Source organism: Ilyonectria robusta, assembly GCF_021365365.1.
Source record: "Ilyonectria robusta strain PMI_751 chromosome Unknown BGZ61scaffold_15, whole genome shotgun sequence".
Lineage (NCBI taxonomy): Eukaryota > Fungi > Ascomycota > Sordariomycetes > Hypocreales > Nectriaceae > Ilyonectria > Ilyonectria robusta.
The window spans coordinates 35,547-62,879 of record NW_025764449.1 but is presented as its reverse complement, the minus strand read 5'-3'; the positions used below and the strand labels follow the sequence as shown (position 1 = coordinate 62,879).

The window sequence follows — 27,333 nt, the reverse complement described above, 5'->3', positions numbered from 1 at the left end:
CTCAGTAATGGGCCAGGGAGGATGATTTGGTAAAATAAGTTGAGCCGGTTTAGGTCGTCAACACCAATATATATATATATGACTACCTAGAGAGCTCCGGGAAGCTCGGAGCGGAGCCGGTTAGTCCACCCCAGCTTTGGAATGGAGTGCAGATGAGGGGGTGAGGCATCCCTGCCAATCTTAGCTCAATTCCTATGCAACTAAGTTAAGGTAGCAGTACATAAGTTTACGGCCTTATTCAGTAGCTCGATTCGATCATCTTCTTTCCCCACATCCCATGCTTTGCACTGTTGTGTGACCTTCCTGCGAACAAGGTAACTAACCACGGTATACTACGGAGTTTCTCAATAACCCTGCCGAGAGGCGCTCTGAATATGCACTAGGAGGAAGCCCTCGACGTCAAAGCGGCCCACAGGCTATGTAGTCTCATCTAGATTGATGACGAACCGGCCCACACTCTCACCTTGCTCAATCGAGTTCAAGCACTGCCCGACATCTTCAAGCCGTTTCGAAACTACAATCGTTTTGACTTTCCCATCAACAAGGCAAGCCAAAGCCTCCTCTGCGTCCTGCAGCGTCCCCAAAGACGAACCCATCAGGCGGACTCCCTTTCCCACAAAGTATTCGGGCCCGACAAGAAATCTTGTCTTGGTAGGAGCTTGGAGAGCAAAGGTCAGGCAAGGCGATCTAACGGAGGGATGGCTGCTTACTCAGTCCGATGCAGCACAATACTCCGGCCTTGCGCACGTAAAAGGGGGCTTGCTCATATGCCTTGGAGCTCGAACTCATGACTATGACTCCGTGGGCGCCACCTCCTGTCGTCTTGTTGGCGTCTCCCGCCAGGTCCTGATTGCTCGCGAGTCAGTAAATTCACCTGGTCGTCTGTGTTGTGGCAGAATTTGCAACACAGTTCTCGTCATTATCCCCATTAATAATTACCGTTGTTTTGGTGAAATCGATGAAGCTGTCGGCTCCCAACTTTTGGCACAACGCCTTCTTTTCGTCACCGCCATCAATGGCCAGGACACGTAGCCCCCTGAGTTTGGCATACTGAACAGCCCTGTAGCAATAACACGTTCAGCGGGAGGTAGGCAGGCAATAAAAGATTGTGACTTACAAATGGCCAAGGCCACCGCCAGCGCCAACGATTGCAACCCACGAACCGTTGGCAAGATTCGCAGTCTTGAGCGCCCTGTAAACGGTAGTGCCGGCGCATAGTATCGGGGCAGCTTCCAAGGCCGAGATTCCCTCGGGCACACGCAATAGATAGCTGCTGTCGGCAACGGCATACTCTGCTCGCGGTCAACCAAGAGCACACTCCACAAGTCAAAAGGCTCACGTACCGGCCCAGCATCCATTAACGTCGACACTCCCCAGGAGTCTCTTGTCACAAAGCGCCTCATAGCCGCTCAAGCACAGCTCGCACTTCTGGCAAACCCACCAGACCCATCGCACAGCCACTCTGTCTCCCTTCTTCCATGCTTTGGTGTCAACGTCTGGTCCAAGTGAAGCTATTCTCCCAACACCTTCGTGGCCTCCAGTGTCCCCCTTGGGAACTAGATAAGGATTCGATCTCCGTGTCAGGTGGAGGTCAGAGGCGCAGACGCCCACAGCCTCCATCTTGACCAAGACCTGGGTTCCACTTAACTGAGGAACAGGACGCTCCTCAACAACCACATCGTGGGGTGTCTTGTTGATTGCGGCTCGGAAAGTTCCCACAGGTTCCATGGTGAGTATTGTGTTTCTGAAGCTGTCTCCGTTCGTCGGCGCTCACGAGTTAGTTCCTAGAAATATTTCCTCTAATGCGCATTCGACACTTTGAGAGTTCAATCGTGTCGGCTCGTCGTAACTTAGACACGGTATTTGCGGAATTATGAAGACCTAACATGACCAGCTGGAGACTCAACACTAACATGGGCCGGACGCGGAAACGGCACCCGAAATCGAGATGGCTGCGAATCACTGCATCCAAACGCTTTACAAATCCGCCATGCTGCTTCCGCAGGAATGGAGTTAATGCTCAAAAGTCCGTCCCCCGATGACAAAAGCCGCGCCAACACGTCAAGGAACCAGCCTCTTACCCTGGAGGCAGGACACACTCCGCTTCTATGAATGACATCACATCTAGAGGATTTCGGCCCAACGCGAATGTATACATCCGCAAGCAGGGCGATGGGTAAATCAAGGTTGGCACCAACCGGATGCCCATGTATCAGATTGGGATTGGAATAGTGCCAACGCTTGGCGTTTCTATGGGAAGGTAGCCGACCCAGTTGAGCCAGCTCTTACAACTTAGTCCCCCGTTCAGTTCCGAATGTACATAATATATACACATGTTCAGAGTCATCAAGTAGTCACACAAGCTATCTAAGACAATAAGCCCCAGTGCTAGTCGTCTCTCCTGAAATCCACAACTGAGAAAGGTCCCAGCGATTACCAATGCAACTGACTGCACAAGGATAAAAACGATCGCTAGCTGAAATACGGCAGCTTTCGGAGTTCCAACTTTGAGCCAAGGCAAGAATCTGCAGTGTAGAACGAGACTAAGAATGGAAACTCGGCACAATCAAGCACATTTGAAACAAAGATTACATCCATCCTAGCACACACGCTGAGAACGCCTCCCGCAACTCCGCCAGCCCTCCGCCAGCCCTCCACTAGTCCTCCGCTAGTCCTCCGCCAGTCCTCCGCCAGTCCTCGGCAAGTCTTCTGTCAGTCCTACGTCTGTTCGCTACCAGTTCGCCGCCAGCCCTCAGGTCCGCTAGCTCCGCCAGTCCACAAATGTCGGGCTTAGATTGCGACCTGCTTGCTTTCCCCCTCCCCATAGAAACAGCAATTAAAACTACTTTCTAGAGACCACATCCAATTGGAGTCGAAAAACACTAAGCGGACGGCATTGCCGGGGCGCTCTAAGCAATTGAGTGGAGGAATGATCCAGTGATGACCCAAGATTGCATGGCTGGATACCCATGCATAATTGGACTCACGAGGTATTCTTACTCCTCTCCGGCCGGACGGGAGTGATCTCTTACATCAAAGCACCGCGTAGCTGGCCACATGGATAGCTGCCAGATCGTTAACCTAGCAGTATCGGTCGTAGTAGCTTCGTGGACAACTGAGCAAACCGCGGACGGCCCCGCCGCTTCAGCCGGAGCTTTGGGGCCGTTGATCGAAGGATCTCACCCGGGCTGACCATCTCAGGCGCATAAACACCATCTTCCTCCTCTCCCAGTCTCTCCCCGATCAACATCCTGAAATCTCCAGACCAAAATTATTCCGACTTTTCCTCTCACCTTTGTCATCTACGACAACGAGGAGGGGTCGAGGGATTTTTGATCGCTTCGCTGGTGAGGTCGCTTCGCTTGTGGAGTGCGTTACGTGAAAACTTATTATTTGCTACTATACTAATCCCCCTGCGGAGAGCTCAAGAAATATCAACAACAATAACACAAACTCCGCAGACTAAACTAAACGTCTCATTCCTGAAACTGCTTCTCGGTCCAGTCCCAGAGTTTCCTTGCCAATCCTTCGTCTTTAGCGTAGCCGCTCGCCTTGCCAGCCTTGCCCACGGGCTCGTAGTACTCTCCACTAACAATGTCCTTCGAAGTGGCTGCCCACAGCTGGTTCTTGACGCCATCTTCCACGCTCGTCAAAACCATCTTTACCAGAGGCATGAAAAAGGGACGAATAGTGCGACGCAGCATACTGGAGTCCATGTACGAGTCGGTCAAGTTCGTGTTGACGATTCCCGGGTGAACTGACACAACTTTTATCTGGGGATATCGCTTCGCCAACTCCCGACCGAAGAGTACGTTGGCAAGTTTGCTCTGTCCATAACGAGTCCAGGTCTCCATGGCGTCGGCCCGTGTCTTCAATGTGTTGAATTGGACACCACCTTCTGGTGCCTGAGCGTGGACTGTCGAGCTGAGAACGACAACGCGGACGTCAGAACTAGCTCCCTCGGCAGTCTGGAGTAGAAGAGGCATTAGCAGCTTCGTGAGGAGAGCATGTCCAACGTGGTTCGTCCCAAATTGAATTTCGTAGCCGTCTTTGGTGGTGCCCGGGGGAGTTGCCATGATCCCGGCATTGAGCATTAAGATGTCCAGGCGTGTTGCGGAGTTAAGAAATGTTTTGGCTGCCGCCTTGACGGAGTCTAGAGAAGCCAGATCGAGTTGCAGAGGATGGATTGGGGCTGTTGGAACCTGTGCCTTAATGTCCGTGATGGCTCCCTGAGCCTTTTCGAGGCTGCGCGCTGCTAGCCAAATCTGAGAAGGATTGTGCCGGGCCAGATCGATGATGGATTGTTTGCCTAAGCCGGTGTTGCTGCCCGTGACAAGAATCACCTTCCCTGAGAGCGATGGGATGTCGTTTGCGGGAGTGAATGATACCATGGTGAAGACGGTACGCAAGCTTTGTGTAACGGAATGGTAGCTTCAAGGCGAATGGACACTCGAGAGAGTTTGAGGCGGAGGAGGGCCCGTGTCTTATAAGATTTGAGAGCCAGGCTTATGGGCTGTCGTCACTTTCTTGCGTTTGTGGCATCATTATAGCCATGGACTGGGCTAGTCGAGCGTTATCACTACTGAAATTGCCTGCATGCGCATGGCGACTGGCCGAGCGGGTTTTCAACCTGGAGAATGGAGAGGAGTTGCGGATGCGGATTTGCGGACTTTGCGGAAACTTGCTGAAAGCGACTGAAGACGACTCGCCAACTAGTGGGATACCTCTATAACTGGAATAAGGTAGTCTGTGCACCAGTATTAAATTAGCTAAGTAGGCTCTAATTGTTAAATATTTAAGAGGTTAGAGTGTTCTAATATAAATATACCTAGAGGAGGGATTATAAGCTTAATAGTAGAGAAAAATACTAATAATAAAATTAATAATATAAATTATATACTCAGTTTTTTTAAAATTTAAAAGTTATAAAATAAATTAAACTTTTTTAATTTAACTTGATATTTATTATTATTAAATAATTAAAATTTAAGATTATTTTATATTAAATAAAAAGTATAAATTTAAATATGGTTTAAAAGATATTAATTTTTAATAAATATAAAAAGATTTTTATTATTTAAAAAATAAATTAAAGAAATTATATAGTTAATTATATAATTAAATTCAGTAAAAAATATAAAAATAATATTAGTATTTTAATATTTTTATATTATTTTTTACTATTTCTTCTAACTTTTATTTTAATATAAAAAATATTAAACTTTATTACTTAGCTACTATATTTATTAATATTTAATACAGTTTATATTATTTAATATTACTATTTAAGAATAAAACTTAAATTTATTTTATAATATTCAGTAAAATTAAAATTATAAAATTAAAAAAAAATTTTTTTACTAGCTTAAATAATATATAATTTAGTAGTAGAAAGAGATAAAAGTAATACCTAACTCATTAACCTACCCTAGGGGATTTACACAGAGGGTCGTCGCACAGGCATCTTGGCCGGTCAGCCCGAAGCTATATCAGATTACGCATATAAGGTCGGATCAATCTGAGGCTTGTATCTCCCGGCAGGAAAGCATCTCATAAGATGGAATATCGGGTCGGTCGCAGGAAAGTTCGCTGGCAAGGCATCAATTGGGCCTGCGGCAGCCCGATATCTGGGGGAGGTCGAAGACAGAGGTTGGACAAGGATCGTAGCAACGGCAAAGATAGACTCAAATAAATCTCTTAAAATTAAAAGCAAAGAAAAAGCAGACTCCCAAGCAGTCTAGAGGCCTGCCGGCCTCTCTGACGTCCAGCTTGAATTTCTGAAGAATTAAAAACCGATGATATCCTCCAGCACAGGTTCCTTCCCTTTCTTTTAACCTGATCCGGACCACCCTAGAGACATCTCCGCTAGCGACCAGCTAGCCCAAGCGTCCCTGACCGCCTGTCACAATAAGCTAGTAAAAATATAAATAAAGTTATAAATAATTAAGTTACCTATATTAAATTTCTTAATTATAAACATTTTTACTTAAAGCCTCTACTTCAAGCTAATTAAAACCTTTATAAACTCATTCATAAAGAATCTGTCCCGAAATCGGATTTCAGAAACGTAGTTAATCACAAATTTATAAATGTATCACAACTGGATTGCGTGCCAGCGCCGGTGGAATTTAGCATGGTAGCGACAGTATGGAGTATCTCTTCCTCTTGCTGCGTCAGTGAATATAACAGCGGATGGGGCCAGGATGACGGCTCTAACGCTGGTACTTTAGTTTGATTTTTGGGTGGAATTTTGCTGTTATCCCTTGACAACGGGTTCGGAAGCTTTCCCAATAGGTTCTAGACTATCAGCGCACGCGCCGACAATGTACTATTAAGCGTTCTCACCTTGACGGTATTTCAGCGCATCTGGTGGAGGCCATTACCTAGATCATTGGGCATGGGATTATGGGAATGTACAGAAAAGAAGCCGGGAGTGGCCAGTCCTTGATCCATAAGCGAGAGTCGAAGATATTAGGGATTTTTATCAGCATAGAAGAGTTGGTTCTCCGTCTGAAGTCTCGTCGTTGGATTGCAGTGTGTATAAGACCCAACTATCACTTGCAAAGACATCCCGGTTCAACTCAATGCCAATGAAAACCGTTATGTCTCCGTTTCATAACTGTCCGAGTGCCATCTTCCAACTTGCGTCTGCAAACGATCACCAATTCCATTTCAGGGCTATGAGGGGGCTCGACCTGGATGTCGGATATTCTCCATAGCCGAGGAAAACCTGACTCCGACGAGGTACTATTGCGACGTCCATTCGTGACCCTATCTTCGTCGTGGATCTCGTCTTGTTCGGGATAAGGGGTCTCCTCTAGTCGAATGACTTCAGCGGCGATGAGGGCTGCTGTTGGCCCATCCCAGATTCCTTCTTGGTGAGTCTCTGTCTCAAGTATCGACAAAGCATCCCGCCTCATCCGCGGATCACGGCATTTAAGCGCTGTGTAGTATAAAGGTGGAACTATGCCCATGTCGCTAGTGAAGCTGAACGTTTGGGAACAGTGACCATGTGATAAGACGCGGCTTGCAATGACAGGTCTGGTTGCCTCGAGAATGTCTTTCGTCGAAGCGATTATGGAAGAAAATTGTGGCATGTATCGGTCAAAAGCTGTTTCATCCCCTGAATATAAAGCCGTAGCTGTGATGATGCCCGCCATTGTATGGTAGATCAAGAGTAAGCGTCGAGCAAGTCGTTCCGGAAGTGAAGACTGCGGCTGAGGTAAAGATGTCGGCGGCCCCGTCCGCCAAGTCCGGTAAGCTTGCAGCCAAGAGCCGAGGTCTCTTTGAAGCTGTTGTTGGATAATGAGAGCCTCGAATAATCGGCTAGTATTGGCTGAGGATTCGGTGATACGACCCTGACGTTGTAGTCGAAACGCTTCTGATACAAGAAGATCCAGATGCTGCCTCGCTTCGTGTAGTGATCTCAGTGTAATAGGGCGCTCCTTGCTCGCCCGATTACTCAAGTGAGACTGCTTGTCTGTTGTAGCATCGAACAATAGCCTGGCCTGAACGTCTAGTCGACCGAAAGCTTCTGCGAGCCAATCATCCACAGGATCGCGTGAAGACTGCCGCATGTTGTCATACTCCTGACTTTTCAGTATCTGCAAACCATATTGAAGATGTAGTAGGCCCTGCGCTTGGCGCTTTTGGAGGTACTCTATGATCACAAACGTCAGACACGCAGTGAGGGTTACCCGGGTCGATGCCCTGCTTCCATCCGACTGTGACCCATTCAGTAAGTTGATAGCCGTGTTGTAATGTCGTAGGGTAGTCGACTCCAGGTTGTTAACCTCACTCTGTGAGTTTGTGGGCCCTTTGTCCATGAATGCTCTTTTGTGGACAGAACCCAGTGCCAAAACACAACTTAGAATGACGGGCTCATTGTAGCATGCCTGCGGAACCAGACTTTCCCAGAATGAAAAGGGAAATACCCCTTGGAGTCTGGCTAGCAAGAACCACTCAAGAACCCGACGGTCTTCTGCGTTGAGGCGGCCTACAGGGCCCGTATTGTTAGGACGGTGTAGATCGAGGGGTTGAGCCGGGGGGCGACTTGGATGCCCGCCGCCCCAGACGCCGTATCCTTCGCACTCTCGGCCTGAAGAGGTACAGCGCCAACAAGACGGCCGCTGTTCATCGCACTTAACTCGGCGAGCCCTGTTACCAGCGGGTCAGCGTTTGTCGGGATGGATACTAGTAGCAAGGGGTGCCTCATGAACCCACTTGCAAGTGCGGCAGCCAGTCTTGACGCGTTGGATTCCCCGACGGGCTGTCGGAGGACAATCCACCCCGATAGAGGGTCCATCCATAGCTGCGGCTCCCACCTCGGCGATTGTTGAGTGGTGGAAGGCTGATTTGCAACGGGGATGAGTGGAAAGGAAAAGGTAACGTTGAAGCCATCTGCCGGGTTCGGGGGGGGAGGGGGAGAAACGAGAAACGATACTAAATTAGCTCGCTCGGAAAGCAGACATCTTGATTGGTTCGGTATTTAAAGCATTCCATTCCCACAGCCTTACTTGAGCTGGTTAGATCGGGGATCGCTTGACCCACAGCCGGGCAAGGATGCAGTCCAGCAGGGGTCTGGCAAACCATCATGGCGAGCAGCAGAGCAGCCTGCGCATGGCTGTGTTAGTTGAGAAGCAGTTCTCTGCCGGAGTCTGCGAACAGGCAGTACCCGGCGAATCCGGCACTAATGAGTAAGTGGGGTTACAGGTAGAGAGAAGCGAAGTATTAATGAAAGCTAGATATAGTATAATACCTACGGAGTAGTTCACGGTGGGTTTAGTGAAGTATGTTCCTCTTCATCAAGGATGTGCCACCGGCGGATGTAATTTTGCTTATGGAGTCGCACCACAACTACGGAAAAATCTTAGGCAACACTGTTACATTGTTCACTTGATAATATTCTTTAAACGTCCTGCGGGCTCCGCGCAGAAAGCTCACATTGGCCACCCGAGAGCCGTTGAAAGTTTCCGGGCCAAGTTCCGTCGCATCAACATGAATAAGGTCCCTTTCTCTTCAACCACTTCATCCCAGTTATCCCTAATGTAACAATGCTCTAATCACTATCTCCTCAGTGCATATGGACCTCCAAGCTGGTTACGACAACGGGGTCAAACTCATTAAAGATCTCGTTAGTGGCGATATATTATTTTCTCCTATCATCCCTCCGGAATAAGTAGATGTATCATAAGACTTTAGCAGCCACGTTCCCTGAGACCTTCTATAGCAGGCGCTAACTGTTAGAGGCACAACACCGAAGCGGAGTACAGCTCGGAGGTCCTTATGCATTGCGGAGATTGGAATGTCCCCGAAGGCCAGCAGTCTCGGCCAGGAAGATCCGGGGTATAAGCAGGCCCTGAGTAGTCAATGCTTTCCCACTAACCTTGCTGTCCTCGCGAGCCAACCACAAAACTACTGGGGGCGAATATACGGGAGGTATAGATCCGCCGTGGATTTGCTTGGGTAAACCCGCACTTTGGCTGACGGCATCGGATACTATCATCTCTCCGTTGATGCTATCATGTATTGGACACCGGGATCGTGCCCCTGAAAAGTCCAAATTTTAGTCTCAGAGGTGCCGACAATTCCATAGACAAATGGCACATAAATACTGGTTTCACTGGCTTATTTCATTTCGTCTTTCCAAGATCAAACGCTCTACAGTACCATCAGTTTAACACTTACACGACTCACCACGGTCGCCATGCTTTCCATGCCTTCCATCTCCGTCGCGGGCCTCACCCTCTCCCTCCTAGCTGAGGCAGTGAGAGGTCATCCATTTCACCCTCCTAAGCCATGCCCTCCACTAAGGGGGACCTTCACCATCGACCTCTTCAAGTTGTACTCTGAGAATTCAGACTGGGATCCTATTAACTGTAAATATTATGCAGGGTAGGGAGACTTCTACTTTTCATTTTGCCAAGTAGTTGCTAATGAACTATAGCTCCCTCTTCAACGCTACTGTGGCAGTCTATGACCCTTACACGAAACATTCTCAGATTCTCACTTTCCCTGGGATCTCTCATACCGACCCTTACCAGATATCTGGTGTTAGTTTTGATGCTCATACCGGCTCCATGTTCTTCACTGCGAACTCTGGTAGAGGCTTTCTCTCTAATGGTCAAGACCTCTCTGGGCCAAATAAGATTGTCAGATGGGACGTGAGGAAGCAAGAAGTGGTCTATATTGCGGACCTTGGGCCTTTTCAGCAGGAGTTCCAGAACTTATACGGCCATGGCATCGCAGGGTTTGAATACGCAGCTGCTGATAGATATGGGAATGCCTATGTCGCAGCTGGCTATGGCGGCAACGGCATTGCCAAGGTCTGGAATAATGGTTCCGTCTCTGCCCTCTACTATGCCGAAAAGGATACGGATCCAACTCTGGGGCGTTTCACCTACACAAATCTCGCCTCAATTCCCTTGCACGACAAAATCATCGTCAACGATCACCAGTTGGGCACCTTTGTCACTTTCAACACATCCGCTTCGTGGTCGACTCCTACGATAATCAAGGTCTCCAATATGCCTAGCACCTATAACCGGACAGGGTGCGATTCACTCACCACTCCTACGCGCTATCATGGTCAGCAAATCATGCTCTGTGCAGTGGACCGTCTTGGCGGTAGTGGAGCTGTGACAGTATTCCAGAGCCTAGACAATTGGAAGAGTGCTAAGTATCTTGGTGTGGTTTATAACACAAGTCCTCTGGCTCAGCAGGGAGTGATTGTTGTGAACGCACTTCAGCTGTCTAACTCGATATATTACGTCCCATTTTTTGTCTCTGACTCGGGAAACTTGGCACTTGAGCTCAAAGAGGGTAATCGCACCGCTTTTCCTATTATCGATATTACTGCAGAAGTCGACAACATCGTGAAAGCCGCGGGGTATTGATGGCAGCTATTGGGCATTAATTCTGCGTTCGCAAGTGTAATGCCAAGCGGGAAGTCGTCATATGTCGAGCAACAGCCATTACTTCCTTCAGGAAATGGGTCATAGACCTGGAAATATTAGCATAGACCATTCCATTAATTATTTACAAGGGCGCGATTTCAGTGCTATTTATTGCAACAAATGAGAACTTGCTGGTTCAGGTATATCCCTAGGATATGATCTTGAATAATGAAATATGCGGACTTTTGAGTGTAGGGACCTGCTCCGTGAGCCAGTCTCATTACGCCCGAGAACCTATGGTCCACCTGCCACCTGGCATTCCATGCATGGCTTTAGAATCTGATCTTCCCGTTAGGGGTGGTGAAACTCATGATGGATCTAGATTTCGGACAGTCCGGCCCAAGATTACTTCGACTCGACAAATTTGTTAACATAGACCAAATGCAATAATTTTGTAACCGAAGACCCCGTGGCGGAGCGGTTAACCGTCTGGGCAGACCATAACCTCGCCATGTTCAACGCCGTCTCACCATCCCCGAGAAAGAAGCGAAGAGTGGTGGAAGTGGAAAATCGCAATTTCCACCATCAGGATGGATATGATAACACTACACTGTCAGGCAGCCAATTCATTGATGCCATCCTCGCAGCACGAGACCCAACTCACATGAAAACGTCTCCAGCATCGCCGATTCCCCCCTTCAGTTCCCCTTCGGATACATATGGACACCCTGCCAGACAGCAAGCACATAGGCCGCATATACGGGAGAAAACTCGATCAAATACATGACTGCTAAATTAAGGTACTTCTGAAACCCAATGGCCTCGGCCTTCTCAAGCTAGACGTCGACTTTTTTGAGACTTTGTCAATGTACCACGGCATGCACTGTCTCGATGTGACTGAACACCTCCTCAAATAAATAATTCACAGGTTTGCGGAACTTCTAGTAATGCTTTTACTGGCATCAGCCTAGTGACATAACCTCGGGTTCTAGCTTGATGTTCTATGTACCGAGAATCTCTTAGCTATTGTGGCTTAAACATCTTTGCCCTCCACAATGGCTGCAGTAACCGCCTTAAGATCCTCCTTGGGAAGACCAAGTAGTTCGTTACTCACTCCACCATTCTTGGGGAAGTCGTTTCCATTGCCTGGCCCGTATGTACTTCCCATCAAAACGCCCACAAATCCGGACAAGTCACCCTTGCCCAAGGCTTCGAAGCCCTGAGAAATGGCATCGGCGATGCCCACCTTGTTCACTGTCCACTTCTTGCCAGTTGCCTCCTCCAAGGCCGCCAAGATTTCGTTTTGCGAAGGCGTGAACGAGGCGATAAACAAGCCCTTGTTTTCCGTCTCGGCAGGCTTAGACAGGATGCTTGCTACCGCTTGGCCGACAGAGCTCAGCGTGGTGCAGCTGGCTGGCTGATTGCCATCCCCATAAATGGTGGCATTCTGAGTTTCAAGGTTGAAACCAATAAAGCCATTCTTGAGCGCCTAGTGTAATAGATGCGATAAGCCTGGGCACAACTCACGTGGCTCTGAATTGGAGAATACATACCCAGTCATAAAACGGGCCGTTTGAAATCATCGTGAAGGTAAAGCCGGGGACGGCAGCGGCCTTTGCCTTGACGTATTCGCGCGCCGCTACACGGTCTGCGAACAAGGGGAAAACGGAGACATTGGCCTTGTTTTCCATGTTTCCGCTAAATTCGCCTGGAATGTATCGCTTGACACCGGCCTCGGCAGCTGCATCGACGAATCTCTTGCGCTCGTCTAGAGAGCCTTGAGCAATCAGATCAACGACTGCATCCTGTCCCTTGAAAGATTCAACTAGGGAGGACTTGGTGAAGTCGCTGGTGACTTTCTTGACTCCCGATGGAAAGGTAGACTTGGAATCGGGCCGACTGAGGACCGAGATGTTGAAAGTTCCGTTGGCAGCAAGAGCCGTGATGATGGAAGGTCCCAGAGTACCTGCGCCCTAATGCCGGCTGTTAGTTCTTGTTCCTTGGTTGAAAGTGGTAAGGTTCTGTCCTTACTCCCAGGAGTAGGATGTTTTGAAGAGGGGCTCCCATCTTGTTTGAATAAAATTAGAACGGTTGTGGTATGACAAAGGAGTTTAGGTGGAGGAGTTGGTGTCTGCCATTTTCTACATTCTGGGTGGGCATTTTATTTATAATGCTTGCCACTGCATTGCTGCCTCTTGGTAATCTCTCCGCAGGAGGATTTGTCACAGTCAAAAAGTACGTGGTACTCTCATCGCACAGCTGCGTTCCCGATTGGACGGGAAAGGCGTCTTTTCGGCTCGGGTTCTTCACACTTCCCGACCATCTAAAAGTGATCACTACACCGCTACCACGGCCGCGTGGAAGAACTGTTACTAAGCTCCCGCGCGCTATCCCTCCCTCATATTTTCCCCCGCGGTAATCGACGAGGGGCAGGACAAGGCCGTGGCTTCTAGACTGGTGTATGAAGTTTAACAAATGCAATACGTTGTCAAGACGGCGGTTCTCTAGATCATCATGCAGTACCCACCTACGGGGTGGTCATAACTACCTACCCTACACCAAAAAGAAAATTTCCCCATGCAAAATACTCTTATTTGCTTGCATGGTAGTCGCCCAAAATTGAAGCTGTTGTTATAAAACAATCTCTATTTTATTGAGAATATTATAACATTTGACATTCTCATATTGACATTTAAGTTATATAGATAGCTACCTTAGTATGGTTGAATAGAACTAATATAAACTGTTATAAAATTCCTTCTCATTACCCAGTCCTCTTAATGTTGTAGGCGTTGGTCTCATCAAGGTGATTCATGAGAGTCTGAAGGTAGGCACCCGTATTTTGTAAAACGTTCATTTCGCGAGTTCAGAGTCTGCATCCATCGAAGTTTAGTTGTCTCGATTAATTGATCGATTGACTCATTTCCGTCGTGAAGGTCAAAGACACAAACGATCCCCTTCTGAGGCAAAAGGACGTGCTAGGTTTGTTGCATACACGATTTATGGCTGCCTCAGAGTCCTCGGCGTCCTCCACCACTTTGCAGCTCTCTAGTGATTCTGCAGCTCTAGGGCCTTCGGGCCCGTACCCCCTCCACGGGGCCTTGCTAGTCGAATCACTACGTAATATGTCATGTCACCTAGGTTTAAGGAAAGGGTGCGCGTCCCTCATGGCACTCCTGTTCTTCCAGATTGTAGGGAAGATCCATACCGGCACCCAGGGCCAGCCCTTCACAGGCGGGGTTGCTGCGGAGGAAGAGAGTTTGCAAAGATTTATGACGGAGATGCAGGGCTCGGGAATAACTGCCGGTAGAGCCGCTTATTCGCTCGAGACCATCTGCCGTCTTTGTTCCTGATTCCGGGGAAATTAACCTACCCTTGTGGCCAAACCTTGTTCTTTTACAAACCGTCAAGTCGGTGCTATGTAAATTAGTACGACTCTTCCATTGTCCCGACGTCACTTCCAAGAGGGAGGACTCATGTGGCGATCGCAATTCTAGGACAACAGCCCGTGCTCTCCGCAGAATCTCCGCCAGCCAAATCCTCCGAGCCATCCGCATAGTGCTGGCTCATCCGGATCCTTATCTTCAACAGGTCGAGTAAAGAAGACGACTTGGAAAACCAAACATATAAAGATGGCTTCAACTTTCGTAGAGCCGATGCTACAATCTCAGACAGCTGCGGCACTACCACACATAGTCCATCCTCAAAGATTGAAAGTCGACACCGATTCAAAATGGCACTCAAAAACTTACTTTGTACTTTGCTCCTCCCACTCCTTATTTCACCCTCTCTTGCTCTCAAGCCTCCTCATTCCCAATGGCAGACACTGCCAAACATCACTGTGGCCCCCCGGCAGGAACACGCAACCATCTACCTCCCACCCGATGGCATCGTAATCCTGGGGGGCATCGTTCCGAACAACAGTCTCACACCAATCCCCTTTTTTAGCACAACCCTGGTCCAGATCTACTCTATCAAGCGCAACACCTGGCGCACCGTGGCCCCTCTCCCAAAGCGGCTCAACCACGTCAACGCCGCAGCCGTGGATGGTAAGATCTACGTGTTTGGGGGGCTGGACGACGGTGGCGAGGAGCAGAAAATCCTACGAGCTGTCCCAGACTCGTGGGTGTACGACACCCACGCAGACACCTGGTCTCCCCTCCCACCCCTGCCGGAAGCGAGGGGCATGGCGGGTCTGGGCGTGTTCGAGGGCAAGATCTTTGTCGCCGGCGGGTTCACAGCCTTGGGCTTGGCGGGAGGAGGCCCTCACGAATCCGTCGATCCTGTTTCCGTCTTCGACACGGCCACTCTGAAATGGCTCCCGGATTTTCTTCCCCAAAAGGCGAGAGCTCTCCCACAGAAACGCGATCATGCTGCAACTGCTGTCATAGATGACAAGATGTACGTCATCGGCGGATTCGACCACGGAGCGGCCCACCGCAGGGACACGGTGTTCATTCTGAACTTTAGAGATCTCGAGGCTGGCTGGAAGACTAGCAAGGCAACTATGCCGACCCCAAGGGGCGGGATGGCTTCTGGAGTTGTGGGCAAGAAGATCTACACCTTGGGTGGAGAGGGAAACCCGGATGCTGAGAGCGGGGTGTTTAACCAGGTCGAAGTGTACGATACCCTCTCCAACACCTGGACTCAGCTGGAACCGATGAAGATTCCCAAGCACAGCTCTCCTGGCACCGGCGTGGGTGGGAAGGTGTATATTCCGGGTGGTGGACTGGTGGCGGGAGCGGACCCTCAGAGCCTGTTTGAAGCCTACGTCCCTGGATGTGATCGTGGATGGTAGAGATGGCCGGGCATTTTCTGGCTCTAGGTACCTCAGCATAGATATCTTGGATATTTTTCGGTTTACGGAGGATACAATTCAAGCAGCGGGACCGTAGTGGACTAGTAATGCAGATTTCTATCACGCGCTACAGTATCGGAAGGTGATGCGGGCTAAACAACTACCACACCGATAGTTAGGTCTCTAAACGTTAAGTCGGAAAATGGTTTCATCACAGTAAATAGGAATATTTGAATCGTGGTTGATAGCATGTTCATAGCACCTCGTGAGATGAAAATTGGAGGATCAAAATTAATCCTCTTTCATTTGTTGTTATTCTGAATGTCTCTATAACCACTAAGATTTTGACATACAGGCATCAGCCGTTACCTGTGCGGCCGAACTGCGCAACACCAACGCATAATCATCCTCTTCCATATTATACTAGTCAGCTGCTAACTAGACGCGGGATTACTGCTGTAGTCGTCTGTTGTCTCAGTGTGCCTCGCATACTTAAAGATGAAGAAAAAGCTAATCCCTGGCCCATCCATCTGCTGGATGGTTGGACCCTATCCCTTACATAGCTGTAGCCCTGTAGCCCTACTGTTGCATCCTTGCATCCCTTCACTCGGGCATCTTGACACGCTCGAGGCCAACAAGATGACACTGAACATGGTTAGAGATGCGAAGGTGCTGGGACCAAGGAATACAGGCAGCATCACGCATGTTATTGGCGGGAGAGGCCTTTAGTGTAGAACACACCCGTCCGCAGGGGATGAGCTGGAGAGGGATGAAAGATAAGGGAAAGCAACAGAAAGGTCGTCACTCGGGGATGAAGCATATAGAGAGCATTTAGTCTACTCCAATAGACGATTCAAAATGGAACACACCTATTAAGTGTTGCTTAACAAGCTACTCTGTACTTAATAAAGGAAAGACGCTTGATAAATGTAGAAATAAATATAAAATCACAGTAAAGCTATATATTGACGCAAGATTCTGACAGGTTCCGCCCCCACCAAGTGGCGGAGATTTGGGTCGTAGGTTCTCAGAAGATCTGGGAGCGCGCGGAGTTGGCGGAAATTCCCAAGCAAGAACACGCTAAATGGAGGACACTTACACCCCCTACCCCCTACTCTCTTAGCCCAACCACCCCAATGGAGAACCTAAGCATTCCGCAATATTTACTCGGTACCAATCGAGGATACTTCTCACATATGCCTGGGGCTTAGGTGAGCGGATCAATGGCGCCGTAAAAATTCGTGTGTCCACTTTGGATGGGAGGGTGCGGCTCAATTTCATCCGCCCTTAATCCCGTCTCCAACAAACACGCCCCCCCTTGAAGTACAATTTTGATTGTGGACAAGGGGGAGGTATGTCTTCGCGCGCGGCAGCCGGCTTTGGATTAGCCTGTATTGAGCAAATGGAACCATGAGATGTTGGCTGTAGGAACGATATCAGCTTAAAAGACAGCTCGTCGCTCGACCAAGAAGTTTTTGCTTTGAGGTTTCAACGTCAATTATTATTAAATCCATTTACACATTTCAACTCATTTAATACTGAACTTTGCCTTCAACCAAGCGTCCCCTTGCCGTCATGGTCAGAAACGTCGTCATCCTGGGCGCCGGATTTGCCGGTCTGCCTTTGGCCCACAAACTGCTCAAGGACACTATCCCCAAAGTCAAAGATGCCAAACTCATCCTCATTTCGGCGTCTACTCATTTCTATTGGAACATGGCCGCGGTCCGGGCCGTGGTGCCAGATCAGGTCCCTGAGGACAAGCTATTCCGCCCAATCAAGGAGGGTTTCGCCAAGTACCCATCGTCTCAGCTCGAGTTGGTCTTTGGCCAGGCGAAGACAGTCGATATTGATCGGAGTGTCGTCACCGTCAATGTTGATGGCACCGAGCGGGCCATTCCATATGAGCAGCTGATTCTAGCGACCGGCTCATCTGTCTCGACGAACTTGCCCTTGAAACACATTGGCTCTACAGAGGCAACCAAGGCAGCACTTCACGATCTCCAAAACAGGATCAATGCTGCGAAGTCGATAGTGGTCGCAGGGGACGGCGTCACCGGTGTTGAGACTGTCGGAGAGTTGGCACATGCGTACGGCGACAAGAAAAGCATTACCTTCATCGTCCGGAACGATTACCCCCTCCCTGGCCTATTGCCTTCTGTGGGCAAGGCCGCCGAGAAGGAGCTCATCAAAATGAAGACAAAAATCATCCGCAATGCCTCTGTCGCAGAGGTGAAGGACCTGGGGGCGTCCAAATCGATCATTCTCTCCAACGGAGATACTATCCCGGCCGATGTCTACCTACCGCTCTTCGGTGTAAGGCCTAATACCTCTTACTTACCTGTGGGACTTCTCAACGACCGTGGAGATGTCAAACTGGATCTGACTCTACGCGTTACCGGTACCACCAACGTTTGGGGTCTTGGCGACGTAGGTAACCTGGAAGCGAAGCAGGCTATAAAGATCGATCGTCAGGTCGCTCACCTGGCTAAGAATCTCGACGCTATCTTCACGGGAAGAGTTGGTAGTCTTCTTGATTACAAGCCATCAGATAAGACGATGGTCTTCGTCACAATCGGCAAGAGCAAGGGCACAGGCCAGATGGGTGGCCGCAAGATCTTCAGCTGGATAGTCTCATCGTTGAAGGGACGGACATTGTTCATTGATAACGGCGCAGCCTTGGTAAATGGATCGTGAGTTGGCCTTATCTTGTGGTATATAATTCGATATTGGATGCTATATAGGAGCCATTATAGTTGAGCGCAGCTTTTCTCTTTATTTTCTTTCTGTTTTTCCCTGTTCTAATAAACACAGCATCGGATAGTGGCAGAGAGGCAAAGGGCGTCCTTGCGTCAAGGGAAAGGAGAGCGAAATGTTCTATTCTAATACGTGGGGGGGGGCAACGAGCACTACCATATCCAAAAACTCTCTGACAGCTTCTTCGTCTCTGGAATTCTATATCCTCAATGTGCCTTGCAATAAATTCGTGTCTTCACCTTTCCAGAATGTGAACAACTTGTGACCTTGAATTCGGAAAGAGACCAACAAACTGTACGCTGACAGTCCGCTTTCCGAAAGGCAGTTTCATATATTGTCCATGAACGTATCAAGCTTGTGAGAAATCGCTCCAACGTCCAGGTTCAGTTGCGGGGGCAGCTGGACTGAGGATCGTGGGTATCAGGTCGTCGGGACAGGGACTTTGACGGATGGTTTTGTTGGCTGATGATTGCTCCTTTTGTTTGTTGGGGGAACTGGGAGTTTCCCGTTAACTTCAGGATCAGGATTGAAGCTCCAAGTTGTAGATGGGGTCACTCAAAGATATTAGACCCTTTGGGGCCTTATATCTCGATAATAATAAGTTAACCAAGAACGATTACAATCACTACACGAACCACCTTTTGTCAAGTGCATTCAGCATCCCTGGGCGACACAACAACACTGTTTCCGCCTCCTCGCTTCCCGACAACGTGGCAAAACCAATTGGGAGCCTGAGCAGAAGCGGAAACTCCCAAGACAGAAGCATGGCTTCACGTCACGATGGGGCACGGGAAGGCCGGCTCTTGGCATGCGGAGATGAGGCGGACCAGGAACCGCCGGCGCAGTAGTTTCGTCCGCCATCTCCGCCATCTCCGCCCTCCCGCCAATGGTCCGTGTGGTCGCTTCCTGAGACCGCATTAGAAAACTGATTTCTGTTGGATACTTTTCAGGTACGTCAAGGTGAATGTAGCTGATGATTATTGGATATGCAGTCAAGAGGATATGCAGTCAAGAGGACGTTCAACTTCACGCCACGGTTAATGTAATGCTTCTGAGGCTGCAACCGCATGCGTCCTCTTCAAAGTGAAAATGAAAGCCAGATTCAGTAAAGTCTTTTTCTAAGTCAGCTCTACCCTATCTTAATAAAGACTAGCTTTACTTTGCTAATAAGGCTTTGCTAACATCTAGGCTGCTAAATCCAGAAACAAGGCAAATTAAAGGCTCAACCAGTTGGGCCCATATCCAGTTCCGTTCCCGCGCTCAACGTCAGCCACTGGCGCATACTCTAGCGGCGCACCGAAGATGGATTTCTCTCCTGGCTCAGATATCGGCAAAGGGGTATTGATCATGACATCTTGGATCCTCCTTGCACTCTTGAGGAAGCGCTTCTTAACGTCCTGATAGTTCGGTGCGGTCAATACGCGGTTTCGCTTCACAAAGCGGCCGTCAACGAGAACGTGTTCAATGTCCGCTACGCTGGCGTGCAAGATAACGGCAGCTACGGGATCAACCCAGCCGAGAAGCCCGGGGCTGGTGCCATCCCAGACAACAAGGTCTGCCTTCGCACCAGGGGCGATGATTCCAAGGTCTGGCCTGCGTAGAGCGAGGCCGCCGGACCGCGTGGCGAGGTAGAAGGCCTGGTTAACCGACATAGGGTTGTTCATTGCGATCTGCCAGGCGTCGGAGGTGGTGGCGTAAAAGACGGCGCGAACACGTTGCAACCACATACGGGCTTGGGTGAGAATGTCGGTGGAGTATGTAAAATGCGCATCGATGCCAAGTGCAGCCTGCTCAAGAGCGAGATGGGAGGTGGGGTGGAGGTGGCCGTAATGCATCTCGGACTCGGGGGTGATAGATAAGTATTGGTTGTTACGTTGTAGGAGTTCGTACTGTTTCACACTTATGTAGCTGCCATGAGAGATGACAACGGGAAGAGAGGTGTTTAGGAGACCCAATCTGTCAAGAACCTCGGGGTCATTTCCTGCTGCACACAACTAGTTAGCAATGTTGCCAGCGAGACTCAGATGAACTAAGCGTACAATCCCACGGCCCGGCCATGAAGTGAGTTGTCAGTGCTGAGATATTGTATTCCCTGTAACGGTAATCGCGTCAGCAGGAGGAAAGAATATTAAAGGATGGGAAGGCATACTTCGTCAACGAAACAATCAAGTCGGCCTTGTCAGAGTAGAAAGCATCATACGCTATGCCGAGTGTGGTGGGCGTCCCGTCAAAGATTGCATTCTTGGCGATATCCTTAAAGTTGGCAATCTGTTCCTCAATAGTGTAATTCTGGAGATCCTGAAATGCATGCGCCCAGAAGACTCGGGCACCGCTGTCGATGCTGGCCTGTAGACCAGCTTTGGAGGTTTCGTTGGACCACGTGTGATGGGCGTGGTCAAGCATGGTAGTAACGCCAGCGTTGAGAGCCTCATAGAGGCCGGTGAGCTGGCTTATGTAGACGTCATCTGGGGTGAATCTGCCCTCGGAGCTGAACGAGCTATAACGGCCGAGATACTCCCAAAGACTGACATTGGAGCCAAGGGTACGATAGACTGTCTGCCAGCCGTGTCGATGGGTGTCAATGAAGCCAGGAGTGATGATCTTATCAGTAACATCGATAACCTCGGGCGAGGTCTGATTTTCTGATACAACGGCGATGTTGTCGGGCTCTTCGCCCGCAGCGTAGACGGCTGTAATGGAACTGTTTGTGACCACAAGCGTGCCGTTTCTTATGACGTCGATGGACTCTGTTGTGCTATTCCAACCAATAATAGTACCGCCTCGTAAAACAATCGAGGAAGATACAAGGCCAATGCAGGCCTGCCAGATCAATGCCGTGGCGAGTTGACGTTTTAAAGTCATGGTGAGAATCTTGTTGACGAAGTAAGGTATGGCTGAGCTGAAGACGGTGGATGTGATGGAGTTCCCTGGGCATTGGGTTGTGCGGATGGATTTATATGCCGATGTTCTATGCTGGCACCCCTTTTTCCACCGCCCACTCCTCTTATTAAGGGGATATATATGTCGAGTAAGATTTTCGGTAGTTGGAGTTGGAGCGGTCAAAGAGATGACTAAAATGGAAAGATGCCTGCCTTCCTAGTTACTACGTAGTAGCTCCACAGAAGTGATGTAGCTAACTATTGGCTCTATGAGTCCGGTCCTCCCGGGTGTAATAAATTTTATTCATTCTTTCACGAGCCTAGATTGTCTGAAACCTCTGATTGGGTAGTTGTCTTTTCTTGGTTGCGTCAAGTCCCCTGGAGGCATCCTTGGAAAATACAATCATCATGCTTGGGCTCCATATCGTATTGAGCACGAATCCCTTGACCGAATGTGCCATGATCTATCCAACGCTATACTATACTAGCTACGACTCCTTTGCCCGTAATTTCCGCCAACTCCGCGCGCTCTTGCAGAACTTTTCGGGGATCTTCGACCCAAATCTCCGCCAGTCGATGCCCCAGAACATCTCGGAATCCTGAGTGAACATAGGTTCTAGCCCACTGATGTGGAGATGGCTGCTATAGTGGAAGGACTTTTTGCAAGTGAGACTCCGCGATGCCACTTAAGCATTTTATCAGCATTCTTCTTGAGAGTTCCAGCTGTCACACTGCTTCTGCTGGTCTACACAGCGTGAAGACAAGACTTTTGTTCATGGGTAGGTCATCCCCACAGTGATATCCGGATCAAGATCTGTTCCCAAAAAGATCGTAGACATACTTCTTGACATATCGGCAACCGGACTAGCGGGCTCATAGATGCGGCACCAGGTCTGTGGCAAATGCAGCCTCCACAGGATCAGATCATTATGCAGCAGAGGCGTTGGGAATCTTAGGTACAGAAGACAGGGTGTGGAAAGCGCACGTCTGCCGCCACTCGGTCGCTCGGAGAAGTTTACGCCCCGAGAATGGAATTGGCTGACTCATTATGACCTGGTCAGTGGCCAGCATTCTTCTGGGCTTCTTGTGCGAGTTATCGCTAACAAGCAACCGAGGTAATCAAAGCGATTATAGCGCATGTGATAATTGGATACGGTTGCGGAAGATCGAGCCATTTCAAGGTGTATCTCTTTGTAACTGTCACATATCGGGACATCGGATTTCAACGTCTATTGGGGAAGTGAAGCTTTTTCTTCATTCAGGTTAATAGCTACATAAATCCAAAGACCCCGAAGCATCCGGCGCGTTTCGGCTGTCCGAGGTCAGCCGAGGTCACTCTTGGTCTATAAGACTGACCTGATCCAAAGACCCTCATTCAGATAGGAAGAATATGAAGAGCTTCTCGCACGCATGATCATGTCAATCTGTTAGATGCAACAGGCCCCTTAACATGGCAGAATAGCAGTTATGGCCTCAAACCTCGTCTCCTTCCAATATTGCCAAGTATTTATCTATATCAGTATTAGCCATAGGACCGCCGCATCGGAAGACGCACTCACCTCCAACATTCCACCGTTGCCCAACCAGCCTCAGTGTTTGCTTCATGGCGTCCACAGCTGCCCTGAGCTCCTCTTTGCCCGTCTCTTGGATGTACCATTGATACTGTGTCGCCGCAGAATAAAGACTCTCGGCAGCGAAAGGGCTCACAGTGCCTTGGTACTCTGGCCCCTCAAGAAGAAGGCCAAGGTGGGAAGCGAATTCCCAGACCCACCCACCGATTTCATGTAGACTCTGCAAAGCCAACTGTTGCATCCTCAGCTGCTCTGGGATGCCAACGCCAGAAACATCATCCAAGTCTGCACATGAATGGTTATCGCACAGGGTGATTAAAGCGCTGAAACAAAGTCCAAGCGCAGACGAGTAGGCAGCGAGGACGTGTGGTTCCTCGCTACTAACTTCCTGTGCCAAGGCTAGTCTGAAGGAAGAGAGGATGCTGTGCAGTTGAAGTGCTTCTGAGTAGTAGCCTGCCGGGCTCTTCATGTTTTGGCCAGTTCGGATATGGGAGAGTACCCTAGAGAGAAGATGGGCAGCCTGGCAGGTTCGGGAAAACGGGGTTGTAGGCAAGCATGTATCGCTGGACACTGCAAGTGACGGTATCACAGCTTGCTCCTGTTCTGGCTGTCAGCCATTTTCTTGTTGTGGAGAGATCTTATTACACCAAGGTCCCATAATGTATCGTCCATGGGGAGAAGGTCCTCTGGGCGAGCGTCTTCGCAAGAGAATGGTCGATCCGAGAGGCCAAGATTGGCAAACCTATGCGATTAGGCTAGTCAATCGCCGGAATTCAGCATCAACTCACCGATCTATTACAATGACACCCCACCAGGTACGGCGGATCTCTTCGACTGCAGTCCACGACACTGCAATAGTTAGTAACACACGATAAGGGGGATTACTTATATCTACTTGGTGTTGGAAACATTTGCGAGACGTTCCGTCGATCATGAATCCCCAGCGCATGACCTAGCCGAGCGCAGTGTCCGATTGTCAAATATGCAGCTGGGTAAATGGCGTGAGCGACTTCGTAGAATGCCAACAAAAGGACGGCCTGGAGAGAGCGAAAGGATATTACGCCTAGGTCTTCCATGAAATGAAGGCATCGTCTTGCTCGGTGGTATGCAAGCTGGCAATTGGCCGTCTCCTCAGCACTTTGGGGCAGTAATATCTCGATACAGTGCAGAAGCGACAGGACATCAGCTGAGTAACCTTCAGAGGATATTTGCTTTCCTAAATATCTCTCGGAGACTGGCCCGTTAATCCTGAATTCTCCATATCATTCCATGAGGCTTTCTCACCGACTGGGAACAAGGGATGAACTGTGTCGAAGAAAGCTTTCAAAGACTGCGAGACTTGCTCTTCTCCTCGGCCCAAAATCTCCAAGAACTCTTCAGGAATGCCGAGGATTGATGGATTCTTGATGGCGGTGGATCTCTGTTTGAACGTGTAAGAATCCAGGAAGAAGAGCGCCGGAAAGGCGTTTCTAGGTGATGAAGTCTGGGGTAGCTGGATATCAGTCAGACGCCAACCACAATAGGCTGGCAGGCCTCACCGCTTGTAGGCCACCATTATCATCAGGATACGCGCAGGAGCGGTTATTCTTGCGGCAGAGGTGGCACGATGGGAGTTCGCGCGTGCATTTCCGTTTCTGCTTTCGACATGTTGTGCAGGCGAGCTTGCTTAACTGCTCTGAGACTTCATCCATTTTATGAGATGAATGATTCGAAGGAGCGAAGACTCAAGTTAGGTTGGATGGAGAAACTGTCAGAGAACCAGTCAGATGAGGCTGGCGCAACGCTACCTAAAGTATGTATTAATCCGTTTGTGAGTTATCTCCGTCATGCAATTACAGCTAAACAGTGGCATTGGTGATTGAACTCAAGGAAGCACTGCACCTTCAAGTCTTGGTTTGTCCACATTTGAGAGGCAACATCATTCATCTTCAGCTGGGTGAGATCAATGGAACTCCTTGTCACGTAGTCAAGGTAAGGTGTCTTGTTGACTTGACCATCTCCTTACAAGACCCATTTAAGGAGCGAGTTCGACTTTGACTTCGGCGATGAAGCTCCTGCCACTGGGATAAAGCGGCGGCCTCCCCTCCGTAATAAGTTCGATATCTAACATAATAAACCAGCAGGAAGACACGAGGAGGCGCTGAGGGCCACAATCGAGATGTTGCATACTCAGGTGACGACGTTCCGCAACGCAACAGGGAGAAGAACAGACGCAATCCTATCGAGCGACTTCAATCGTCACGGCCATCTCTAGGGAAGAAATGACGTGACAGGTAGGAGACAAGGCGAGGCGAACCCGATCATAAGCCTCATGGAGCAACAGGCTGTGCTAAGCCTTCTCCTCCCGGTGGACGAAGAGGTGGGAGAACTCGGAGCACTCAAGCTCGATAGATTTGCTGCTGACGACAGCCGAGTCGCTGAGGAGATGGTAGCATGCGGGATCCATCCGACGGAACGCGGTTCAGATTACAGAGCGATTCGGACTGAGTTTGACCTGCGCAGCAGTCGGTCGAGGAGATGTTTCGACCGCAGCTTAATGAAGCTCAGAGCACGATGATGAAGACGTGGCTGGGAGGGGTCCTCCCTTTCCCAGACCAGACTCCAGTAAACCATGGGGTCAGCGGTGCCATCAACATGAGAAACATAGAGGGGAAACGCAGAAAGGGCCCCTTGACTTGGGCTAGGATGAGCACTCCTCAGTGGGTCAGCTAACCAACCAACTCTGCGCCTGTCGGGCCATTAGAACTGACACCAGACACCCTAGTGGATCGGCCGCGAAGCCGGAATAGCTGCTGTTCTATTCGTGAACATGCGTCCTCCGAATGGCGAGCCTGTCAAGAGGATGTATGATGACTTGGAACGTGCCCTGTACGGAGACTCGCCTAAAACCAATAAAGTCCTCACGGTGATGACTGGCGATGTAGGGGCTACCATCGAGGAAACGGGATTGTCGTGAGATCGACACCCCAAGCCTGTGAATACCGACATATCTCTCAATGAGTTCATACATGGTAGCTGGGGGAACAGCGAGAAATTGCATGAACTTTTTCGGCTAGCTGTCCAAATGCAAACCAAGAAGAGAAACAATGCCTCCAAACCAAACGTTGGCGGCAGTCACAAAAGAAGCAGCATTGCAGAATTGAGATAAATCTTTGTGAGGCGCATCCATGTGAAGTTAGGTTGCTGGCGCCATAGCTGACAGTCTAATAGAATCAAAGCCCACGGAAGCCAAGGGTGAGGAAGTCGGGATCGGCCTGAATACTTTTATTGACGTCGCCGGATCTCATCTCCTCCACGTCCCAAGATGCCCAAGCAAACCGACCGTGCAAAAACTCGGCTTCAGGAGTAGCTGCCCATACGGCGAAATGAGCCGGGAGGTCGTCTTCGAATGAAGTTAGTCTCCCTCCAAAAACTCGTTTATGTTAGAACAGGAAGCCTCACTGTGATCGAATGGGAAGCTGTTCTCATCCAATCCAATACTCCTGCCAGATTCAGAAAGGATGATGCCAGGGTGGAAGTTGATGATTTGCAGCTTCTTTGGATCGGTCTCCTTGGCGATGCTTTGAAGTAGAAGGTGACCAGAGGTCTTGCTAAGAACATATGCTGGCATTGTGGCACCAGCAGCGAGGTCGTGAACGGCGTTGGTGGATACATTTATCACGTACTAGAGGAAAACTGCGTGTCAATTGCCACACTCACAACAGAGAGCATTCAATCTGAGATTTATGCTGGTATGGACTGTACCTTCCGCTTGTCCTCATAGCCTTGCTGCTTGTGGAGTCGCTCGGTGAAGTGTAACAGAGACCTGACATTGGTCTCGAACAGGGGCCATGTCTTCTCCATGCCACCGGATAGAATAGAGTACTCTCCCCCAAATGTCGCCGCGTTGAGTACGAGAACGTCGACGAATATTCCCTTCTCTTGGAGTGAAGTCCATAGAGCCGTGGATTCGTCAAGGTTTCCAACATCGCAAGGGAGAGGCAGGAACTCAGTCTGGCCAAACTCTTGGGAGAGTTTCGCAGCTGTATCATTTAAGACATGCTGGCGTCGACCAGTGAGGATAACTCTCGACGCCGACGCTTGTGCGAAACCGCGTGCAATAAAAGATCCTATTCCTGCAGACGACCCAGTGATCAGGATTGTCTTTCCAGACTGGCTCAGTTCAGGTCGAGAGGGCGATATGGCGAGATACGGGACCTTGTGCGTTTTCTTGACGAGCGCAGGGTTGCCAGTCCCTACATGCTGCTCGAAACTACCGTCGTACTTAAACTCGAGATCCGGAGGTGCCATATTTTGGATTTGCTGAGCGACTTGTCGGATGAATGGTGAAAAGTATGGAAAAGCAAAGACAAAGAGCTGTGACAGCAAAGTGAGAATGAGAATCGCACTACCAGCCTCCTTAGCTTAATAATTAGTGCCCGAGTCTAAGCCCAGTC

At 49.4% G+C, this 27,333-nt stretch overlaps 11 protein-coding genes across 11 annotated transcripts; 4 read left to right on the top strand and 7 right to left on the bottom strand.

Moving 5' to 3' along the window:
* Nucleotides 1-416: 416 nt before the first annotated feature.
* On the bottom strand, nucleotides 417-1,728 carry BGZ61DRAFT_480115 (alcohol dehydrogenase; the record flags this gene model as incomplete). Its single annotated transcript, XM_046249154.1, has 5 exons — nucleotides 417-658; nucleotides 711-846; nucleotides 940-1,060; nucleotides 1,118-1,292; nucleotides 1,344-1,728. The coding sequence occupies 5 exons, from the start codon at nucleotides 1,726-1,728 to the stop codon at nucleotides 417-419; spliced, it is 1,059 nt and encodes a 352-aa protein (XP_046101744.1).
* A 1,748-nt stretch (nucleotides 1,729-3,476) lies between these two features.
* Nucleotides 3,477-4,391, bottom strand: BGZ61DRAFT_356923 (uncharacterized protein; the record flags this gene model as incomplete). The annotated part of the gene is made up of 1 exon (XM_046240829.1): nucleotides 3,477-4,391. One exon carries the CDS (start codon nucleotides 4,389-4,391, stop codon nucleotides 3,477-3,479), a length of 915 nt encoding a protein of 304 aa, XP_046101743.1.
* A 2,190-nt stretch (nucleotides 4,392-6,581) lies between these two features.
* On the bottom strand, nucleotides 6,582-8,309 carry BGZ61DRAFT_356697 (uncharacterized protein; the record flags this gene model as incomplete). Its single annotated transcript, XM_046240809.1, has 2 exons — nucleotides 6,582-8,157; nucleotides 8,224-8,309. The coding sequence occupies 2 exons, from the start codon at nucleotides 8,307-8,309 to the stop codon at nucleotides 6,582-6,584; spliced, it is 1,662 nt and encodes a 553-aa protein (XP_046101742.1).
* A 1,770-nt stretch (nucleotides 8,310-10,079) lies between these two features.
* BGZ61DRAFT_356752 (uncharacterized protein) lies at nucleotides 10,080-10,895 on the top strand (the record flags this gene model as incomplete). The annotated part of the gene is made up of 1 exon (XM_046240813.1): nucleotides 10,080-10,895. One exon carries the CDS (start codon nucleotides 10,080-10,082, stop codon nucleotides 10,893-10,895), a length of 816 nt encoding a protein of 271 aa, XP_046101741.1.
* Nucleotides 10,896-11,803: 908 nt separating this feature from the next.
* Nucleotides 11,804-12,962, bottom strand: BGZ61DRAFT_549436 (uncharacterized protein; the record flags this gene model as incomplete). Its single annotated transcript, XM_046255433.1, has 3 exons — nucleotides 11,804-12,384; nucleotides 12,449-12,868; nucleotides 12,927-12,962. 3 exons carry the CDS (start codon nucleotides 12,960-12,962, stop codon nucleotides 11,929-11,931), a joined length of 912 nt encoding a protein of 303 aa, XP_046101740.1. The 3' UTR covers nucleotides 11,804-11,928.
* A 1,666-nt stretch (nucleotides 12,963-14,628) lies between these two features.
* On the top strand, nucleotides 14,629-15,693 carry BGZ61DRAFT_356852 (kelch repeat-containing protein; the record flags this gene model as incomplete). The annotated part of the gene is made up of 1 exon (XM_046240823.1): nucleotides 14,629-15,693. The coding sequence occupies one exon, from the start codon at nucleotides 14,629-14,631 to the stop codon at nucleotides 15,691-15,693; it is 1,065 nt and encodes a 354-aa protein (XP_046101739.1).
* A 1,575-nt stretch (nucleotides 15,694-17,268) lies between these two features.
* Nucleotides 17,269-18,387, top strand: BGZ61DRAFT_356978 (uncharacterized protein; the record flags this gene model as incomplete). Its single annotated transcript, XM_046240834.1, has 1 exon — nucleotides 17,269-18,387. The coding sequence occupies one exon, from the start codon at nucleotides 17,269-17,271 to the stop codon at nucleotides 18,385-18,387; it is 1,119 nt and encodes a 372-aa protein (XP_046101738.1).
* A 1,274-nt stretch (nucleotides 18,388-19,661) lies between these two features.
* Nucleotides 19,662-21,309, bottom strand: BGZ61DRAFT_495563 (amidohydrolase; the record flags this gene model as incomplete). Its single annotated transcript, XM_046250904.1, has 3 exons — nucleotides 19,662-20,431; nucleotides 20,487-20,539; nucleotides 20,597-21,309. 3 exons carry the CDS (start codon nucleotides 21,307-21,309, stop codon nucleotides 19,662-19,664), a joined length of 1,536 nt encoding a protein of 511 aa, XP_046101737.1.
* A 1,252-nt stretch (nucleotides 21,310-22,561) lies between these two features.
* BGZ61DRAFT_455326 (uncharacterized protein) lies at nucleotides 22,562-24,626 on the bottom strand. Its single transcript, XM_046246366.1, has 7 exons — nucleotides 24,436-24,626; nucleotides 24,182-24,380; nucleotides 23,793-24,131; nucleotides 23,686-23,746; nucleotides 23,543-23,639; nucleotides 22,886-23,495; nucleotides 22,562-22,837 (listed from the first exon to the last, which is right to left on the bottom strand). The coding sequence occupies exons 1-7, from the start codon at nucleotides 24,586-24,588 to the stop codon at nucleotides 22,800-22,802; spliced, it is 1,497 nt and encodes a 498-aa protein (XP_046101736.1). The 5' UTR covers nucleotides 24,589-24,626; the 3' UTR covers nucleotides 22,562-22,799.
* Nucleotides 24,627-25,208: 582 nt separating this feature from the next.
* BGZ61DRAFT_534514 (uncharacterized protein) lies at nucleotides 25,209-25,853 on the top strand (the record flags this gene model as incomplete). Its single annotated transcript, XM_046254156.1, has 3 exons — nucleotides 25,209-25,325; nucleotides 25,400-25,600; nucleotides 25,662-25,853. The coding sequence occupies 3 exons, from the start codon at nucleotides 25,209-25,211 to the stop codon at nucleotides 25,851-25,853; spliced, it is 510 nt and encodes a 169-aa protein (XP_046101735.1).
* Nucleotides 25,854-26,109: 256 nt separating this feature from the next.
* On the bottom strand, nucleotides 26,110-27,187 carry BGZ61DRAFT_357004 (uncharacterized protein; the record flags this gene model as incomplete). The annotated part of the gene is made up of 3 exons (XM_046240836.1): nucleotides 26,110-26,279; nucleotides 26,339-26,561; nucleotides 26,642-27,187. 3 exons carry the CDS (start codon nucleotides 27,185-27,187, stop codon nucleotides 26,110-26,112), a joined length of 939 nt encoding a protein of 312 aa, XP_046101734.1.
* Nucleotides 27,188-27,333: the final 146 nt, after the last annotated feature.